This window comes from Miniopterus schreibersii, assembly GCF_964146895.1.
Source record: "Miniopterus schreibersii genome assembly, chromosome: 4".
NCBI lineage: Eukaryota > Metazoa > Chordata > Mammalia > Chiroptera > Miniopteridae > Miniopterus > Miniopterus schreibersii.
Window position 1 is genome coordinate 42,995,351 of NC_138105.1, and position 22,561 is coordinate 43,017,911.

At 37.7% G+C, this 22,561-nt stretch overlaps 1 protein-coding gene across 1 annotated transcript; it reads right to left on the bottom strand.

Moving 5' to 3' along the window:
* Positions 1 to 889: 889 nt before the first annotated feature.
* On the bottom strand, positions 890 to 21,866 carry PRMT9 (protein arginine methyltransferase 9). Its single transcript, XM_081134065.1, has 12 exons — positions 19,950 to 21,866; positions 17,527 to 17,675; positions 17,125 to 17,361; positions 16,598 to 16,765; positions 13,999 to 14,101; positions 12,998 to 13,104; positions 10,121 to 10,313; positions 7,958 to 8,141; positions 5,543 to 6,260; positions 4,007 to 4,160; positions 2,627 to 2,749; positions 890 to 2,331 (listed from the first exon to the last, which is right to left on the bottom strand). Exons 1-12 carry the CDS (start codon positions 20,136 to 20,138, stop codon positions 2,116 to 2,118), a joined length of 2,541 nt encoding a protein of 846 aa, XP_080990191.1. The 5' UTR covers positions 20,139 to 21,866; the 3' UTR covers positions 890 to 2,115.
* Between the last annotated feature and the right edge of the window lie 695 nt (positions 21,867 to 22,561).

Consider the following 22,561-nt stretch of genomic DNA (forward strand, 5'->3'; position numbering starts at 1 on the left):
ATATTCCTATTAGGATAAATATCTTGGACCTAATCTTATTAATCTTAAAACAACTACTATTTCAAGTCATTTGCAATAATTCTAATAGATTAAGTTATCCATGACTTTGAGATGAAAAGCAAAAACTGGATAAATACTGGAAGAATAAGAAACTTGTGATAGAAAAGGAGTCTACTTTTCCTGTGCTATTAAAGGTGTCAGCAAATGTAAACCTATAAACTATGAAACATTACTTGGGATGGAGTTTCTCACAACCCACTGGGTCGGTCATATTTAACATTTTATACCAAAAATAAAATACAGAAAGTGCCATAGTAGTATGTTGCAAATAGCAATGGTAAATACTATTTCTCAAAACCCTTAGTAAAGCCTCAATTTTGTGGACCTCAATTTAATGGACAAAATTTCTAGTCTGTATGTCATATGTAAAATTAACACCCTGTTAATTTTAAAATGCTTTTAACCAAGATTTGCTTATAATTAAATTAGCAGGTATTTCTGGTTATTAATTCACTGTTATTTTTAACCAATTTTAGCTTATAGGCCATATGTTAGGGAAAAAAATACTATTAATTATAGTGACATAAATGAATATTACATATCTACAACTATTATCTACACATTTAAATCCAAGAGTCACCGCTCATAAACAATGTCTGGCAAGTGATTATCATGTGATCACATCACACTGTGCATGGTAATAGGTCCTGTTGCCTGGCCTGACCTTCTGTAGCAGTTTTAACCATGCTGGCAGATGTTCCCACATGCACCAAGCCACGCCCCAGCTGTGTGCATTTGTTGAGTCTCGGTGAATGCACCCATTCACTAGACCTAGTCTGTATAAATTTAAAATTACTGTAATGCACAAAGAAAACTTCTCTGTGCAATTAAACTTTTCACACATACTTAATTTTAATTACACAAAGGTGTCTACATAAAAACAGGTAAACGAATTTGTCAATTTTTTAACATACACATTTGGAAAACCTACTTTATTATTTAATGGACTTTCGGCTTTCACAGACACCCCCTCGCCCAAATCAGTACATTATATTGAGATTTTGCTGTATATTTTTACACACATTCCCTATATATACTGGTTTACAGTAATTAGGTACAAAGTCTTTTTTGTGTTCACTATTATAAACTAAACATTTCTTTTGAAAGTAAAGCTGGTTGGTGTTATCTTAGAGGTAACGAGAACAGGCAACGTGGAAAGAAGGTACATCTTATTTTCTTTGCATCTTACTTACAAAGAGCACGTAGTACATATAAGGCATGATAATCTTAGTAATCTATTTCAAGTCTTTAGAAATTGGACCAATTATTATATATTTCTTACTGTGCATCCAAATCAAAACTTTGAAACTTTGAAAAACACTGGTTTAGGTTTAATTCTTTCTTGAATTTATCAACTTCTTCACTTTCTTGAATTTATCAACATTTACATTTTTCTTTGCCAAAGCAGACCCCCAGGGAAAGTGCTGGGTTCTTAAGATTTTCTTTCCTAGCTCTTTTACTCTAAGTTACATTTAGCTTATAGCTTAAATTCTTATGTAAGTTTGTATTCCAAAAACAAAACCTGAGGAGTTTCAGAAGTACACCTAGTATTTAAAAGAAGCAAGCTTGTAATTTATAGGTCACCATAACCTTGTCTTCAGTGGAAGCCAACTTTTTGATGTTTCCAGTTACAAGTTTGGATTTAAGAAAAAAAGCCAAGATAACCTGAATATTAAGTTTTGCTTTACTTACACATGACAATGAAGATGACTCAAAATCCTTCCTTTATAGCTTTAGCATGTAGGCAAAAGTATTTTAGTAAAATTTAATCTACAGTGAATAAAACTGAGCAATAAAGACAAAGTTTCCTAATGTGAAAATTCATGACAGTCTTTTTCAGGAAGGAAGCCTGCAGCAAATATTTTTGTAATAATGCTACACAATAATGTAGTATCTTTTAAATACACTTTATTAAGGTCAATTTTAAAAAATATTTCACCAATACAAGGAACTAAGTCTTTACCATCCCCCACTTTATGATTACAATCCCACTATTCAGACCAGAAAAATTCTGTACTTGCTCTACGTAAACAGTTTTCATCAAAAAACTGCTCTTCAGTGCTTCACTGTGATGCTGACATTGCTTTTGTGGTGCTGGACATCAAGCACGAGCTCCTCTCCCACTTCCACCTGGATGGGACTATCTAAAACAACTGCAGCTTGTTTCCAGTGGGAGACTTCACTGGAAGTATCCAACCTGATCTCATCATCAAGGTGCATATGATACCAAAATGGAATGGCAGTCACTTGTCCAGATTTACAAATACGTACCTAGGAAAATGAAGAAACTGTGAAAATTTCATCAGAACAAATAGACTTGAATAAGTAAGTCTTTGCCTTTTTAGTCAAATTTAGATCCAAATTTTAAAAATATATTTAATTAACCAATTCAGATTAATAGCAACCTATTTAATTCACTAATATTTACCCAAGCCCATTTTTGGATATTGTTCAGAAAAGAAGTAACACATCTTCAAAGAAAGTGGCTAAAACAATTTTATGTACATAAAGTATTACCTAGTTTAAGATAATTCTGCATATGACAAGAGTGATTATTTTCCGTTACCTTTACTTCCCTGTTAGAAGTGTTCAAATATGGAGTCATTAAATCCAGTCTTAAGAGTTCCACTGGCTTACTTAAAGGTGTACAGGGCAATGAGGACAGGTCCAAAAATGCATGTATAGGTACCTAAAAAAAGTACAAATTTCACTTTTACTCAACTCTTTTTGTAGCCAAGGCTCACCAACTGATTGCTATGTTCTTGGCTCAGTATAATACAATGCTTTTTACATCTGTTACTTCATTTAATTCAATTCCTACATCAATCTTAAGGTATAAGAAATTTCATGATTCCAGTTTTACAGGAAGAATAAACAAAAGTTTAGGCAGGTTAAATAATTTATTTAAACCATGGTTTCAGTTATCCATAGATTCTTTGCTTCTATGAAGGCAGATTAAATTTTTAAGCCAAACAGCTCAAGTTTTTAAATCAATGATGTGCTTACGTGTGAAAGATGAACTAATAACAAGCAAATAGTATAACATTAATTACTGAATTTAAGAAAATACGCCAAATTCAACCAAACAACTTATTAGTGGATTTTGTTTGAAAAATAAAGTTTATTTCTATAAAGCAGTGATTCTCAACTCTGGCTGCAAATTAAAATAACCTAGGGAGGTTTTAAAGTCTGGGTGTTCAGGCCACACATCAGATTGATCTGCATTTGGGATCTAGTTATTGGTAGTTCTGGAAGGACAGTCATGTGCTGCCTAGCCTGGGAGACACGTTCAGAGAAACACATCATTAGGCAATTTTGTTGCGTGAACATCACAGAGTGCACTTACACAAACCTAGATGGTACAGCCCACTACTGTAACTGTATGTGCTATGCTTTCATGTGACTGGCAGAGCAGTAGGTCTGTTTACACCAGCATCACCACAAATACATGAGTAATGTGTTGCTCTATGACATTACCATGGCTATGATGTCACTAGGCAACAGGAACTTTTGAGCTCCCTGACAATCTTATGGGGCCACCACTGGATATGTATGTGGTCCTTTGTTGACTGAAACATCATTATGGGGCACATGACTGTAGAGCCAAGGTTGAGAATCAACTGCTATAAAGTTGTCCCATCACTTTAGCATTCTCATTTGAAATAAAAAGGAAACGTTTACAAAGTGCTTTCCTGTCTGAATCAAATATTAGAGATTAGCAACTGTTCATGGTGAAAGCGAGGACACAGATACATCAACCTCTCCCTGGACATCCCTGAAGGCACCTGTCCTTCCCTAGGTTGATTTTTATCCAGAATAAGTTCCTTTGCTCTAGGAAACTGATTACCATCTTAATCCAGCTAAACACAATGACTACAAAACTACAGGGATATGGTAAACTGCAGATAACAGCCACCTGATTGAATTAACTCTTCCAGGCACTTACCTGAAACTGGTTAATAAAAGGAGCTATATTTAATCCCAGAGTTCGCGCTGTTCCTTGGACAGCATTCTCCTCTACCAGTGTCTGTGATTCCACCAGCAACCCAAACATCAGCACATATTGAGGAAAGATCTTGCCTCCAGATTGTAGCAAACACCTAGAGAGGGAAAAGTGTTTTAAAAAGTGTCGTGATGCCCTACATTTACCAATACCAACAACTAAATCATGATGAATTAGTGGACTGAGAGAACTATGAACAAACTGTAAATGCCCAATGGGAAGCTGCACTACCTTTGGGCTTCCCTAAGTGTGGTTTAACTTGTAACGAAGTGTTCCTTTTGCTGGAAATGGGAACATACCCCCATGGGAGATATTAGTTCCTATATGCAATTTAGGGCTGTTAAACCAAAGCAGCACCCACACCCATCCATATAATCTGTTTCCTCACACCTGAACTGTGTGGGAGATGTGAGAGGGATAGATAGATCACCTAATGCCATCATATGAAGCAGAGGTGGAGGACACTTTAAAGTACTTTAAACCAAATAATTATTTTCATTTTGACATATTTACTAAATTTTACTAAATAGTCCTCAATTTTACTAAATGGTCCAAGCTGGTTTCAACCTGAACTTCCAGATTGGTGAGAAAAAAGCAATAAAGAATACATTACTGAGACAGCAGGGGAAATTTTAATACAGACTATATATTAAACAATAGTATTTTATCAATGCTAAGTTTCTTGAGTGTGATCCTCTTCTTGTATTATGTAGAGGAAAGCCTTTGCTCTAAGGAGGCACATGCTAATTGTTAAAATAAGGGTCAAAGTTATGAAGCCAACCACTATCAAATGGTCCAGCACACAAGAGTTTTCTAGCATTCACTGTTAATACCTTGCAATTTTTAAATTTGAAATTTTGAAACTTTCCAAATAAAACGCTGATGGAAAAGTTTACAATAGGTAAACAGGCTGCTCTAGTAACAGTTCTCCCTAAAGACTAGCTAATAGGAAGCCAAATCTTAACCAGGTCATTTGACTAGCACAGAATCAGCAAGGAAAGTTAGAGATTCCTAAATGCAGTGGCACCAGACTGATGGGAACAAGCCATGCTCCTAAACTAGGATAATTTCTTCCACTAAATATGAAGCACATGATCATTTAAATTTTAGTAAGTCCTATGTACACATTAGCCTAAAAATGGACTCCAATGCTTTACTTATCTTTGTTATTCCTTTCCTATTAACTTTTTAGCACTTTAGGTCAAGTCTGGTAGGCTGCTTATTTCCCATATTATATATATGGGCAGTCCAATCCCAAACCAGTCTCTCTTCACATCTACGATGCAGGGGGTCCTTTAACGGAAAATACCAGTAATTACATTCACACAAAGAGAAAGGTATGAAGTCACAGGTCCTGAAAAGCAATGTTTGAGGAACATAGAAGATCATGACTCATCTGTAGTTATGTCATTAAAGAACTAAAAGAATTTACATAAAGTTTCAGCTAAAAAAAACCCCAACAGTTACATATTGTTTTACCTGGATATAGCAGCTTTTTCCATTATTTCCTGCTGAATGAGCCCAGATGGCTCAATGACATCCAATATAATTATACTCCACAACCTGTCTGATTTTGGCCTTTGCAACACAGCAGACTCATCTTCCACATGTCTCAACCAAAACTCAAGTGTTTCTTTAGGAAAGTGATTGGCTTCAGATATGAGGTCCAGAGTGATACGATGCTGGTCTTTCTCCACAGAACTGTAAGGTTTAACCTGCCCAAGTGTGCCAGCGATTATAGGCAGAACAGAGAAACCTTCAGACACATCTAACACATAGAAAGGCTCAGAGGCACTCTGTTCAGAATTATCCTGTCCACTTGCACAGCTGATCTCACTGTCCTGGCAGTGGGTATCCATGGCTTGGCACGGCTTCTCTGGAGTCAGTGCAGACAATACTTTCCTCATTGCCATTTTAAAGGCTTCATGATATGGAATGTTATTAAGCAAAGCAATTTCTGTGGATTCCAGTACACATGTCTGCTCCACAACATCTGGTTTACTGGTCTGGAGGTTAGCCAGGGCGCTACAGAGGTCAGCCTCATTTCCTAAAGAAAGCAAGTCTTTATTCTTGGTACAACTTTTCCCAACATCCATTTCATGTTCCGAACTGAAGACATTGATACTCTGGATTCTTAAGTAACAATCCTGACAAGACACTTCCATCATCACATGGTCCCCAGGCTTTATCCAGTAGTCTTCATAAAAAAGAAAGAAAAAAATTATACTTGATGAATTCCAGTGTTTATAAGTCTTATGATCATATAAACACATTTGTCCTTCCATCCCGCCAACCCTCTCCATTTTTTAAATCACTGTAGGGAGCATTATATTAATTTATTAGAATTAAGTGAATCAATCTATTCATTTTATACCAAAAAAAGACTAGGAAAATATCTTTGCTTTTACAAAGGGAAACACTGAAATCTAAAGATTCAATTAACTCAGCCTAACAGAGATTCAAGAGCTACATTATTGGACCCTAACTATCAGTATTAATGCTTTTCCTACAATCTTTATTCTTTTGCGTGCCCAAGCTGGGGGGGGGGGGGGGGGAAGAGGGCTACAGGGAACTCTCAAAGTTCTTTGGTAATAAAGCCAACAATAACAGAGAGATGATGAAATTCAGAGATTAATACCAAAGCTAACTTTAGCTTAAAGAGACATTACTGTTTTCTCTAACAGTAATTTCTAAAAGAACAAAACAGTATTCAAAAAGAAGTTTATCAGTAATATTTCTTAATGACAGCCTTGCATATTTAGAAATTTGAAAATATAAGGAAAGACTAAGTCCTACAAGAGACTATATCATGCTCTTTTCCATTAGCTTTCACACTTGATAAAACTTTAAAATGTGAATGCACAATAGCAATCCCTTATCAGCACTAAAGCCAGTTGAAGATACAAATTGTTATTCTCGTGTTTAAACATTTAAAATGTCCTTTCACTAAGAAGGATTAAAAAAAAAAGACCATCTGTCTAAGTTACTATAAGAGGCTTAGAATAAACACAAATAGAAAATATCACTTATTAAGTGCCGGTCACTAAGGTAGGCATTTTACATCCATTATCTCTAATAATCCCTACAACAGTACTGCAAGGGAGGCATCATAATCCCATTTTTACACTTCACGTAACAGAAGCTCTGAGAAACAACCAGCAAGGCCAGCCAGGGCACCAGAAAGTAGCAGAGTTGAGACCTGAATCTGAATCTACCTGACTCCAAAAACACCACACTAACGAAACACTGTGCTGATTCCATGACTGGATGACTGTGCCAAATCAGATCCTTGATTAGGAGAAACAGAAATAGCCTTTTCAAAGGGCAGAATTTTTCTATGCAATACAACTGCTGTGAAATACGTTGAAACCCATCAAACAGCTGGTAAAAAAAAAATTCTATACAAAAAATATCTTTAATACAGAACTTCCCTAGAGAAGGCCATGGACTCATGACCTCTCTAAAACTGCAAAATTGTGTACTTACATGAATGTGTGCATTTCTATCACCTGGGGTTCCACAGATGCCATCAGATTCTATAAGCGGTAAGAACTCCTGCATTAAAAGTAGCTTTACCCACTATGTTCCATTAAAAATGAACTAGCATTTCTCTTACCTACTGGTAACTAGAGTCATCAGAGCTGAAGAAATGGTTTAATGATAGACATCTGTGAGTGGTATGCAGCACAGTTGTATTTTAGTCTCTCTTCTCAGCTACATCTATTATTTAAAGCTGCTTTTAAAATAGAGAAAGAAAATTCTCAAAGATGCACTCAGTCTCCCTTGACTAGAAACTTCACATTCAAAGTAATTTTGACGATGGCTCAAATGCGTAGAGGATTGAAGCAACAAGTTTAAGAAAAGGAACAAAAAAAAATTAAGACAAAATAATACCTGCAAGGTCATGTACGGGGTAGACAGCCTGCTCCCAGCATGACTCCTCACTAGGACTTGTGCACAAACTGTGTTCGTCATCAAGCTGGAGTGCAAACCAAACCACAATCGCATCTAGTGTGCCTTCTTTAATTACAGGAACACCAATTTTATCAGGTTTCCTAGTTGCAAGACTCTTTAATTCCTGCAAAATGTAAGAGGATTTTATACATTTAATATGTACATGCCCCAGTAGCATATCACCTTCCATTTCTGCAAGTCCTCAGTCCTGCCAGAGCCCCTGGGGGGGTCACTCTCTTGGCACATCTAGAACCAGGAAAGGCACAGTGGATAGGAAGCTCCAATATCTCATAGGGGAATACATGTAGCTAAAAGAAAGAAGCAGATGCATATCCCAGATACAGAAAGAAGTCCATGATATACAGGTGGGGCAGAAGTAGGTTTACAGATGTTTGTACTCGAAACACAGAGTTTATTCTGGTATTATTATTTCTTAGTTATTGTTACTATTTTCCATACGAACAACTGTAAACCTACTTTCGCCCCACCCTGTATTGCTGAGTGAAGGAAGTGAGTGACAAAGCAAGAGAGACTTTGTTTTTAAAAAAGGGTGGGAGAAGAGGGAGGGGGAGGGGGAGGGGAGGGGGAGGGGGAGGGGAGGGGGAGGGGGAGGGGAGGGGGAGGGGAGGGGAGGGGGAGGGGGAGGGGGAGGGAGAGGGAGAGGAGAGAAGTCAAGTCTAAAAAGATGCACTTGAAACTGGTGACCTGGGGAAAGCAGGGCCTAGATATTTTTAAAAAGACACTTTTGCCCTGGGTGGTGTGGCTCAGTGGTTAGAATGCTGGCCTGTGCACTGAAAGATCTTGGGTTTGATTCCCACTCCCGGTCGGGTTGCATTCGGGAGGCAACGAGTCGATGTGTCCCTCTCACATCTATGTTTCTCTCTCCCTCCCTCCCTCCCTCCCTCCCTCCCTCCCTCCCTCCCTCCCTCCCTCCCCCCCCCCTCTCTCTCTCCCCCCCCCCCCCTTTTACTCTCTCTGAAAAATCCATGGAAAGGTATCTTCAGGTGAGGATTAATTAAAAAAAAAGACATTTTTCTTTTTCCTTTCTATTCTGTATTACTTGAAAGTACTAAACAGGCAGATATTTGAAAATTAAACCCTTAATAAGATGTATTTTTTTACTGTGGCAAAAAAATTTCAAATAAGAAAAGCTTGAAGTAAGAAAAGGATAGCTTTGGGTTACTTAGCAGTTGTAATCACGCTGTTCTCTACTGGAATGTGATATCAGGAAAGAAATGTTCTTGAAGTTCAGCCTTAGTATGCAATGGCAAAATGTTCACTTAGCTCCAGACCACCTCAAGAAAAAGCTAGTAACTAATCGGGGGAAGCTTTAATTAAATTATAAAAATCATAAAGTCCTCTGTCCCAAGGCAGGTTTCATATAAAAAAATTTATGTACTTGAACATTTAACCTTGCTTTAAGAGCTTCAGAGAAGGATTTTATGTAACTTTTCTCAATTCCTTTGGGCATTTTCTTTGTACATCCCTTCCTTCCGCCCCTCAGCAACACACACACACAGATACACTGGGGTGATCAAGTTGTCCTGGTGTGCACAAGACTGTCCCAGTTTTAAAAATGAAAGTCCCACATCTCAGGGACCTCTCAGTACTAGGCAAACTGAGATGGCTGGTCACCCAAATAATACAATCCAGAGACGTGGATTACTATTCATTTCAAGGAATTAACTGTTAATTTGAGATGGCAGCATGACACTCAGAACAGTCAGAAACTTCTAGGTTAGAACTCCTGCCCCTGCATTCACATGCTAGGGGAAATTAATGTAAGCAACAGTCCCTTCACATCTGTATAGCACGTGGATAAGTATGACTGTATTGCAGCACTGTTGTCAGAGCAACCTAGGAACAGATGTAAAAACACCTGGCACATTTTACATTCCCAACAAATCTTAGGGTTTGTTTTTTTTTCTGGCTACTTGTTTTTAAAGTGAATTTCAGGAGGAACTTCTAGTTATTTAATCCTTTTCTTTATATACAGTAAGTGGAATTCCATGTAATCTCATAAAATAAGACTGTATTATGTATTAATGATTTTAAACAACAGATGAAGTTTAATGCTCAAAAATGGTAGTTGAACATTTTTACCTGAAGATTGTTGAAATCTACTCTCATAATTTCAAAGCACTCTGTCAAAGCTAAATATCCTCCAGGAACTCGACTCATCTTTTCAGTTGTATAAGGTTCAACTGTTTCTTCGGTATCTACAGAAGAATAAGTTGGACTCTGAAATTTCACATTTGTTGGCAAACGGATCCCAGCAATGTCCTTAATGCCCACCCTGGTGAGACAGGAATTAAGAGGGCGGAGGGAGAAAGATGGGGTTCTTTTATAGAATCAAGTAGCACCATCTATTACTGAATCCAGCAAAAATAAACATAAAAATGAAATAAAACTTCAGAGACAAAGTTTTCTTAAACACAATCTTATGCATAATCACAAACTATAAAGGAAAACATAATAGGCCCACATTAAAATTAAGAACTGTTCATCAAAAGATACCCAGTAAGATAGGAAAAAGGCAAACCACTGAATAGAAAAGATTTGTAATACATCTGTTCAACACAGGGCTCATATCCAAAATATATTTTTTAATTCCTACAAATTAATAAAAGAAAAACAAAAATTGGCAGAAGACTTAGACACTTCACAAAAGAGCATATCCAAATGGCCAATAAACATATGAAAAGTTGCTCAGATTTATGAGCCATCAGGGAAATGAGGTTAAAACCATACTACACAAACATCAAAATGGAGAAAAAAAGTCAATACTAAGTGCTGGTGAGAATACAGTCTCATACACTACTGGTAGGAGTATAATAAAATTAATAAGGCCTCTTTGGAAGACTTTCATAGTACCTAATCAAGCTGAACATAATCTATTCCAGATTTACTCAATATAGAAACCTTCTAGGAATATGGCCCACAAAAATTAATACACGAGATCACCGAAAGAATGTTCAAGAATGTTTACAGCTGTACTATTTCCAGTGCCCAAAAAGCTGCCTAAAATGGACAAATGTACTGTGGTGTATTCATACAATGGCATACTACACAGCAATGAGAATGAACAAACTGCACACAAGAACATGGATATGTTGGGACAAAAGCCAGGCACAGAAAAAAAAATACTGTATCATTCCATTTGTGTGAAATTCAAAACAGGCAAAATCACCTATGGTGTTAGAAGTCAGGATAACGGCTAATCTTTGGGGGTGGGGCGAGTGCCGGTAACTGGCAGGGGTTTCTTTCTGAGGACTTTCTGGGGTGTGGGTGATGTTCTGGACCTTGATCTGAGCACTGGTTACACAGGTGTATCAGCTTCATGAAAATTCATCAAATCATAAACTTATGATTTATGTACTTGCTGTAATAATGATTGATGTCAATAAAAATTTTAATTATAAAAAACACTTCACGAACATTTTAGCAACACCATATTATGAAGGGAAATACTCCAACCTCATCTCATCTCAGAGATATTCATTTATTAGTGTATCTGACTTTGAGAAGTTCAAATAGTCTACTAGGAATTATTTTATTATACCTCAAAAGATGAATCAATGGAATTATTAATGATTTTAGTAACTCAATTCAAAGTCACAAGTTACAGAAACAAGGATGTGACAAATAAGTTCCTTTTAATTTCTTATAAAATAAATGAATATAAACTTGTTAAAACCTTCAAACAGTATAGTAAAAAGTAAGTCTACCTTCACAGTAGCCCTCTGTCCCCATTTCTTCACTGTTATATTTAATGTGTATCCTTTCATACCTTTTCTCTTTATACTTATGTGTCTAATAATATGTATGTATGTTGCTCAGATGTATTAGGTGTTTCCTCTGCTCTTAACTCTTTATTTTGAAAATTTCAAATTTATAGAAAAGCTTCCAGGATAGTCTAAAGAATGCCCACATCCTTTAACCAGATTAATCAAATTTTTTTAATATTCTGACACGTTTGTTTTATCATATTCTCTCTTCTCTCCATATATAGTCTTTCTTCTGAACCATCTAAGAGTAAGTTGCATTCATCATGCTCATTTACCCCTTAATAGATACTTCAATGCATTTTATTACAAATGGGGATATTTTCTCAATCATATTACAGTTATCAAATTCAATATTCTCTAATCTTCAGCCCATATTCAATATTTGTCAAATGAATCCCGTAGAGGTTTTTTCTCCCTGATACAGGATCAGGATTTCAATTTAGCTGTCCAGTGTCTTTAATATCTTTTAATCTGGAACAGTTCCTCATCCTTGTTTTCTCTCTCATGACATTAACATTTTTGAAAAAGGTAGGTCAGTTATTTTATAGAATGGCCCCCAACTTGGGTTTGTCTGAGGTTTCCTCAATTACATAAAAGTTATACATTCTGGATGTAATACTGCATAATTGATATATCCTCAAAGTATCAAATCTGGAGGAATCTCACTGATGTTAAGTTTCTTCCCTGTATCCTTAACCTTTTTTTGGTAGTAATTTGTGAGGAGATAGTTTGAAACTATATAACCACCCTGGTCCCCATAAAATCCCTCCCTCTGATGTAGCATCTATTCATAATTTTCGCCTGCATTTTTCCATGAGGATTACAAATAGCAATTCTGCATCATTAGCTCTGTATTTTGAATCAGCATTCAACTGTAAGGAGGAGTTCCCTTTTATCCTCATTGATATATTTATTAATCTATTTATTATAATTAGAGACTCATGGTTTCTTATTTTAGTCAATGGGTTTTAATCCATAACTGCCCCACTAAAAAACTGAAAGCTGGTTTTAATCCTAGAATCCTAAAGTTTAAAAAAATTCAAAAAGAAAATTAAGACTGGAAAATATATCATGAATTTAAAGGTCAGAAAACGACAACCTCTTTTCCAAATAAATATTCATTAAATAACCTTTGAAATATAGTCTACTCCTTAAAATATAATTTTTAATTTTTTGCTATTTAATCACTTACCTATGATGTCTTCTGATTTCTGCACATTCTACTGCCATGCCAAATATAACAGCACTTGCTGGAATAACTTTCCCATACTTTCCACAATTACCATTTTCACCTTTGGTCTAAAAATGTAACAATAAAAGTTATATTCAGTTACATGTATGAGAAAATATGTGTGTATGATGACATGCTATAAAAACAAGAAAAAACTTAAAAAATAACAGGCAAAGATAAGCAGGTTAAAGTTTTTTTCTTTAAAACATTTATTTTATTTTCATTGCTATATGTATGTATTTATATATATGTTTCATCTATATATCTATATATCTATATATATGTATTTTACATTATAAACAGGAAGAGAAGGAAGAGGGAAGGGGGAGTTATAAGGGTATAGACAGCAAAAAACTATTGGATATGACTTTAATTGAGAAACCAAAATCACCATTACCTAACTTAAAAAACAAACTGTTCTTCTTTTCAACCTGTAGCTATTTAAACTCAAATCACTTTCTGTAAGTAGTGAATTCTTATTACATGTTAAAATAGTTTATTCATAATATGTATTATGTAAACCAAATCTACAATTTGTATAGGCCACAGTAAAGGGTTTTAATGCAAAATATAATTTAGTAATTATAAGAGTTAATTCTGTCCAATTACTAGCCTGGGTTCAACTACGTAGTACCTTAAAACTAGTACCCAGACAGCTATTACTATACTCTCTTGATAAATTGCCAAAAATCCAAGCAGTGAGGACTGTGAGACTGAAAATACTTCTTTTCTCAACCCTGCTCAAGAATTCAATAGTCAGTCCCTTTACAATATAATCTCAATTCCTATGAATTCCTTCCTGGAGTATTTTTTGCCTGTATACCCAATTTGGGCATACAAGTATACACTGCATTATGTTATTAAATGTTTTTTTAATGGATTTCTTTCCAGTAGGGGCACAATAAACATCAGTTAAAATAATGAATTCTTAATCCAATTTAAGTATTTTCAATGCTGCTTACCTTTGGCTGCAAAAGTAAATGCTCCCATGCATGAATCAAACTCTCCACAATTCCTTCTCCAAATAAACCTGCATCGACAGTTTCTGTTACAACTAGGGACACTCTACAGAATGATTTTTTAAAGATATATGTAAGTAAAATATCATGCTCTTATATAAAGATGTCAAAGCTGAGAGAAAAAAGGAAGAGTATATTATAGAAACAGTCCACAGTAAAATTTCCTAATACATTTCGTTTTTAATATCTACTCTTGAATCCTGAAGAACTTGACTCTATGTTCCTCAGGCTCCTCTGTATTCCTCTGTCTTCCACTGAAAACTTCTTGGGGGGGCGGGCACACAACCTTCACTTGACCCTGCGGTCCCCTCAGACTATTCTTTCATTGCCGAAATCCGTAAGGGTAGCCCATACCCATTAACTTTACCAGTCCCTCTCTTTAATGCTGACTAATTGGACTTCTACCCCCAACACTCTATATAAAAATACTCCGCACCATCAATGACTCCCCTACTTATCAAAAAGAATACTCTCTCTCAGTTTTCATTTTCCTTGATCTACAAATAACATTGAATGCAGGCGAGAAGCCCTGCCTCTCAAAATCCTTCTCTACCTTCATTATCCACTTTTACCTCTTACACATTAATTGTGCCTCTCCTGTTACTTCTCTTGCTTTACCCACTACCTGTGAGTTTTCACAAAAGTCTAGTCCACAGAGCTCTGATCTTCTGTGTTCATTATTTCTTTCTAAAAAATTTCACTCAAAGACACACCAAAATGATTTATTTCTCCCTTCTCTAAATTTCTTTAGCACTTACGGTATCATTCATTTGTGTAGTTAGAAGATAAAAAAGTTTCATGACTATTCCTTATCTTCCTATCTAGATCGTAGGTGCCTTGAGCAAACAGCTTTGGTATCCCCCAGTGCCTAAAACCAGTATTTTATATAGACACAAATTTTCAATATTTATAATTACATACATTTACAAAGTGGAAGGTATCGCAAACATTTAGTCCAACATCTTAAAGTCTCTACATTTGTTCAGGGTCAAAATAAATTAATAATGGAGTCTGTATTGGACTCCACATCTCCTGATTCAAAGCCAATAGATCCTCTACAATACTATTTGTGAGAAAAATGTATTTACTTAATTTTTTTTTTTTTTTTTTTTTTTTTTTTTAGAGAGAGAAATATAATATGAGAAAAATACTGATTGGTTGCCTCCCACAAGCACCCCGACGGGATGGAATCTGTAACCCGGGTATGTGCCCTGACCAGGATCAAACCCGCCACCTTTTGGTGTACAGGATTACACTCCAACCAACTAAGCCACACCAGCCAGGGCAGAAAAATGTATACATTAAATTAAGGTATCTTTGATTCATACTATGGACTGAACTGTGTAGCACCAAAATTCATGTAAGTCCTAACCCCCAATGTGACTGTATTTGGAGAGAGGGTCTTTAGAAGGTAATTAAGGTTAAATGAGATCACAAAGGTGGATAAAACTGGTGTCCTTATAAAAGTGGAAGAGACACCAGTGATCTCTCCCTCTCCTCAGATGCACAGAGAAAGGCCATTTGGGAACACAACAGGAACGCAGCCATCTGCAAGCTAGGAAAAGAACTCACTAGAAACCAAATTTGCCAGCACTCTTTGATCATGGACTTCTAGCCTCCAGAACGGAGAGAAAATAAATGCAGTCTGCAGTACTTTGTTACGGTGGCCTGAGCAGACTAAGACAATTCAGGATACTGTCTGTTTCTATAAAATGGGTACAATATCTATTTCAACAATCTAATAGGACTTCTATTTCATGAGAGCAAATGTAGAGACCATGGAAAAGCATAAGTACTATGTCAATATAAATATTATTATACATATATGAAAGACATTTTAAAATCATAGTCCAAATGGCAAGAGTATAAATATAAGCCCCATTGCAATATAAACTGAATTTAAATAAGATGAGGAGACTACCCAGGAGAGGTAGTAAAGCAAGTACTACTTAGAGAAAACTATATTTAAAATGATAGTGTTGGACCAGAAGATTTTAAATCCCTTCTAGCTCTAAAATCCCATCACCCTTGAAATATGGATCAAAGAAAGATAACACACTAAAAAGCCAGGACTTATGAGATAATATTCAAAGCATCGAAAGGGCCCAAACCACTGACAACTGAAATTCCCAAAACTTTCAATTTAGCCAAGCATATTAACACAAAATGTAGTAAGTCCACCAAAGCTGATCTAATCATGTTTTAGAGTGGAATTTTTAAATAGCTATTGACCACATAGGAGGTATTAATCTATTTTTACTACTAGAACACTAAAATTAACAAAGATAAACTGGCTAAAGGTCAGGTCCCTTTATTAAGTCCCTTGACATAAATTTTTCTCAAGATCTTTAAATATTTATTATCAAGAATATGACCTTACTATGAAAACTCATCTTATGCTAGACTATCCTATATCTATAACTTTACAGTATAAGGGTTTTAAAATTTCTGTTGGGACTAGAAGCCAGAAATATAAGTAGCTTACTTTTTAAAAAATAAAACAGTGGATCATAAATACTAAAATTAATTCACATTATAATACCTTTCAGGAATGTGTTTTGGAATTTCTATGTCAAGCGACTTCATATGTAAGAGTTTGATCCCTGCTTCCATCTTGTTCGCTGCCACTACATCACAGGCAAGTTCATACATGGTCTGGGATAACTCGCAGGCATACACCGAGTGCGCTCCGGCTCTTTTAGCAAACATACTACAAGAGGAAAAAGTGCTCCATCAAGCAAAAATTATCCACTGTCTTTTTGGAATTGTAATACTTAAACATGCGGTTTTCCTTTTGTTCCTTAACACAACCATTATTCATTCCACATTTAAAAAAATGAACTAATATTCTTGTCAAGAAACAAATCATACAATAAGTTATGACGTCCAGCCGATTAAGAAGACACACTAGACATGAAGAACACTAATAGACTTAAAAACTAGATTCAACCAGAATATTAATGTAAAAATACTACTGAAATTCATTATTCAAAATTTCAATAATAACCCCAAATTTTTCTTAGTAGTTAAGCCCAGTTCTTAATAAATTAAAACACAAGTACAACAAACCTTAGTATTCCAGTTCCTGCTCCAATGTCCAAAACACTTTTGGATCCCAAACAAACAGCCTTTTGGATTGCTGCATTATAAATCGTGTTCCTTTTGGTGTCATTAAGCATGATAAAGTGCCAACGTTCCACCAACCAATTTGCAACACGGTAAAAATTCTCCTTTGCATCGCTGAAATCAGGGTTTAGCTTCACTGCTTTATGAAAATACCCAGCTGCTTCATCTCTAAAGCCCATCCTAGGATAAAAAATGACAGACAAAAAATTCAACTATATGCTATCAATTACAGTGCCTTCGTTCATGCCACTCATCTGGCCTGCAAATCCCTCACCAGCACATCAAATCCCGCTCAAACAGGTGATACAGAATAATTCTTATGAGTAATCTGAAATCACTACATACCTGAAGAGATGCTCCCCCATACTATTGCAAATCACTTCATCATCAGGAAACAGTTTCAGAGCTTGTTCATAGCAACCAAGTAAGTCTTGTGTTCTACTGAGAGCATCAAGCTCTTCAGCCCATCTGAAGAGTGTGTACTGAAAAGTTTCCTTTACAAAAGAGAAAACAGTAAATTAGTCAATAACAAAAATGAGGAAAGAACATACATGTTGAAGATTCCCCAGAGAATAAAACTTAACTATAATTGAACGATCACCTTAAATTCTATTTAGCTTTAAAAGGCATTGTTTGCTAAACAAACAAATACACAAATGAACAAATTTTACCACCTTCATGGTAGTAAATTAGACAGATTGACCACTCTCTAAACTCTCCCTACTCTTAGCTGCCATTTCACTTTCTCCACCTACCTCCTTTTTGTGGGCTTCTGTGTTTTGGGGGTTTGTCCTTGGACTTCTCTTTTTTCATCCATCCCCAATGCATTAACTATCACCTATGTGTTGATGGATGCTACATCTACATCTCCAATCCCGACCCTCTCTTCTGAACCTCAAACTCATAACTTCCCTCAGTCAACTCAAGTTCAGCTCAACTCAAATATCTTCTCAACAATCAGTGTGCAAAGAATAGCATGAACAACATAAATCCTGTTCCTATCCTCACAGAGGCCTTGTAGAGAGCATTTTAACATAAATTTTGAAAAAATTCAAAATGTTCTAAACAAACCCATCATATTCCTCTCACACAGATATAAAGTACTACCTGATAGAAAACCATGAAGTCACCTTATAATGCTACATTAACTCCAATACAATTAGTTTCAAACTCAGCCTATTCTCTCTCAATATCTTTACATCTGTCACCTCCTTTCCATCCCGTGTTACTACAACATAGTCTGGACTTTTTAACCACTTGCTGGACTACAGTCTCCCTACTGTCACCCTCACTCTAATTATATCTCCCTCTAGACATTCTCCACACTGCAACACAGTGGAAAGGCTTTAGTCATTCCAGCTTTATCACGAACACATTTTACAATCATCTTCACGTATTTTATACAGAAGAGTTAATACCTGAAACAATTCTGATGAAGTTTACTAGAGAGCCAAGAATAATGAGGAAGATTCTAGGGTGTGAAGGGAAAAAAAGCACAGTTTATATGAAATGGATCAGGGAATCGATAGGTAAGTAGGTTGGTATGGCTGAAGTGTGGATATGGCGTGAAGCGGGAGTAACAGGAAATGAGAATAAAGACAGAGGTATTTTGCAAAGGCCCAGGCAAAGAAATATGGACTTTGTTCTGTAGGAAACAGAGCAAGTCACTGAATGCCAAGCATTGACATACAAATTTTAGATGTAATTTTAATACTCATTAAATATCTATAAAAAAGGTATTGTCCCTGTTTTACAAAAGGAAACTAAGGAACAAAGAGAGAAAATGCACTCCAAATGATCCATTCTACTGCTACCTAGAAAAGCAAACTGTATCTAAACATATCATCTTCTCCTCCTTTAAGCCAGCTGGTTCTGAAATTCACACTAAATTCATGCAACTACAGATGTCTAGAGGGTACTGGTATCTAGTGGATGGAGGTCAGGGATGTTGCTAAACATGATGAAGCAAACAGGACAGCCCTCCACAACCAAGAATTATCCCATCCAAAATGCCAGTAGTCCTGAGGTTGAGAAACCCTGAGTGAAATCAAGCTAAGTAGCTTGAGGCTGAAAGCAGAATGCAAAATCAAATCATTTTTGCAAATTAAGATAAATTCTAAAATAACCTGAAAAAAAACACCTACAGCATTTCAACAGAATAACTGCCACAAATAATCCAAAAATTGAAGCTAAACGAATGCATCATCAAATGAATGCTGGAGGTTAATTCCAAAATGTATTCAATTATAGAAACGCTTGACATTCCTCCTGTATACAGCCGGGGCAAGTGCAAAGGCCCTGAGGCAGAAACATGCTAGAATTCAAAATAGAAAGTGGGAGATGATCACCTGAGGCCACCTTTGCAATACAGCCTTTGAAATTTGAGTGAGGAGTTTTGAATTAGAGAAGTGACGTCATCTGACTTTTGTTATGAAAAGCTCTCGCTGGCGCCAAGGAGAAACTGCAGGAGAAAGCCCAGTAGCCAGCCTATTCCAGCGGGCAGCAGATGACTGAGGCCTAACCAGGTTTGCAAAGGAGGAGGTGGTGAGAAGCGATAAGATTCGGGAGAGACTTTGAAGGTGGAGCAGACAGGATGTTCCGATGGGCTGGGCGTGAACAAAAGAAGTCAAGACTGAAAGGTAAATATGAGTAGCAACCACCAGCCGCTCAACTGAGCCCCTTCTCCCAATTTATTTACGTATTTGTTTCCTTTTAGGAGAAGAACAGAGGATCTGCAAGCGAGTGAGAGAAAGAAGGGCTCTTCTCACCTTCACATCGTCTTTCAGCTCCGGCGCCAGGCTGAGCACGAGGAGGTAGTGGGCGTAAGCGGTGCCGAAATCCTGGGCACGCATGCAGTGCTCGGCGCTCTGCAAGGACCGCGACACCAGCTCGTCCCGCCCGGCCGCCCCGGCGCCGCGCCCGGCGCCCCGGCGGAGCCTGCGCCGCGAGTTCGACATAGCAGAGTCACTGCCCTAAGCTGGCGCTTGTAGAACCAAAGGGAAGCTGCTTCGGTAAACGGAACGCGAAGTCTGTCTCGACGGCGACACGTCCCAGTGAGTGACTAGAACGCGACGATCTATAGAGAAGAGCCGTCCCTCTGCCGCGGGCCAGCGCGCCCACCTCCGCTAGGCTCCGCCCCCTCCCCGGCAGGCGGCCTCCGCCGACCTCGACGCACGGCGCCGCAACTACAGTCACCGGTCGGTGGCGCACGCTACGCGCGGACGTCAGCGCGCCCGACGTGTGCACGTTGCAATCCGCCCCCTCCCGTAGGCGGCGAGGCGCGGGGCGCCCGCTGCGCATGCGCCTAGGGCACTGTCTCAGACGATGCTTTTCGGTCTTGCTCGCTTTGTGGGTTTTTTTTGACCCTGGCTGAAACCAGAACTTTTCTCTCCCCGTTCTCTGGCCTTCGGGACGGGGTGGCGTCACCTGCAAGACCTCGCTCTGTGGAAGCTGCCCCCGCCCGTGAGGGGTGTGGGTGGGTATGAGGAAAGACTCCCAGGCTTTTGGACTGGGATGCACCAAATCTCAAAATGGCAAGACGGGGAAGAACCCGAGGTAACGAGAGCATCTTAGGTGTGGTAGAGGAAAGGCTTTCACGGGCTTTATTTTAGTCACCCTCACCAAACCCCATACGGTGGGCCTTTGGGTCATATTTAAAGACAGGAAGGGAGGCCCCCTGAGAAGTGCTGGCCCAACATCGCACAGCCCGTTAGCGGCACAGGCTTGGCTCCAACCCGAGGCCTCGCTGTTCAGTTGTTTTAAAACAAGCTTACGGTTTATTTCACTGCTCAGTGTAGCGCCACAGTATAGTAGTTATATTAATGCAGTACATAGAAAAAGTGATTTTTCTACCTTAAAGAGTGCCCCCCTAAGGGATAGGTTCTAAACTTGAAAGGGCGGGCACAGCTGAAAGAAGTCAGTTTTGTTCCCGTTTTCAGACACGTTACTGGTGAATATTTTACTTAAAAAGAATAAGTAGAGCGTTTTTGTGTATAAAACTAAAACTGTTGGCTCCTTCAATTCTCAGAAGGCCATCAGCTGCATGCCTTTTTGCCTCTGTTTGACCTGATCCTCTGAATCGCCCTTCCTCCCAGCACCTGCCTGTGTAAATCCTGATCAGTTCTTCAGAGGCCAGGTCTCTAGAGTGTGACCTGCTCCCCTAGTCAGAAAGTTGCTCAAAAGCAGGATCTAGTCTTAAACATTTTTTTTCCTTTCCACCTAGCAGAGTCCAGATCCAAGTAGGGAGTCAGATGTTTTTTTAATTTTAATGGAAATTACACCCCTCACTCCCAGGTTTTGCATGTAGATTTCCCCAACCATAATTTAAGGTCTTTATTTCTCTCCCATCCTCAATTGCTACTTTCTGTACTAAACAATTGAAGATTTAACTGTGGAATAACACAACTGAAAAACGAAGGCCTCTCTAGTGACAGTAGGATGTAATAGAACATGAAAAGGCCACTGGACTAAATAATAATAAGTGTGGCCTGGCCGCTCAGCGCTTGAGCATCGACCTAGGATCCAGGAGATTGCGGTTTGATTCCCAGTCAGGGCACATGCCCAGGTTGCAGGCTCGACTCCCAATAGCGGACCTGCAGAAGGCAGCCGATCAATGACTCTCTCATCATTTATGTTTCTATCTTTCTCTCCCTATCCCTTCCTCTCTCTGAAATGAGTAAAGATATATTTTTAAAAATCATAATAGTGTGTTCTAGTCCATGCTTCATCCTTTCTGGCCCATTCAATAACCTTTGCTTAGTCATGTGTAAAAAGGCCTAACAGAGTTACCTTTCCTACTTTAGACACAAGATTACTATAACCATTAAATGAGATGATATATGTAAAATAGTTTATATATAAAATAAATATATATATATTTAATGCTATGCATTGTTACTATTATCTAGAGTCACTTAAAACTTATCTGGATTATTGAAAGTTAGGTCACTAACACCTTTAAACATTTGATCAGAAGTGTATGCAACTCATACCCTGTAAATATCTAAAGTAATTGGCTGAAATCTCCTTTCAGAAAGCATAAGGAGCCTCCCAATCTTTGCAGAGATTTGGGTTTGGTGGGGAAGCATTTGGACTTCATCATTTAGTTATCTCTGTGAGTGCCTGCTTCAGCTGAATTACTTCACAGATTATTTTAAATTCAAGGGCATACCTTCCCACTCCACTGGGCCACGGTTTCTTTTATCTTGTTTTGCTTTGTTTTGTTTTCTGGTCTGTTTGGTTTGCTGCGATAGCCCTAATACCTAAAACACCTAGGCTGCATGGAGCTTAAAGTGTAGATATTATTATCAAGTCTCATGGCTAAGATGAAGAAAGGAGTTGGCAGGAAGTGGAGAGGGGGCAGAAAAGAAATGAAAGAAGT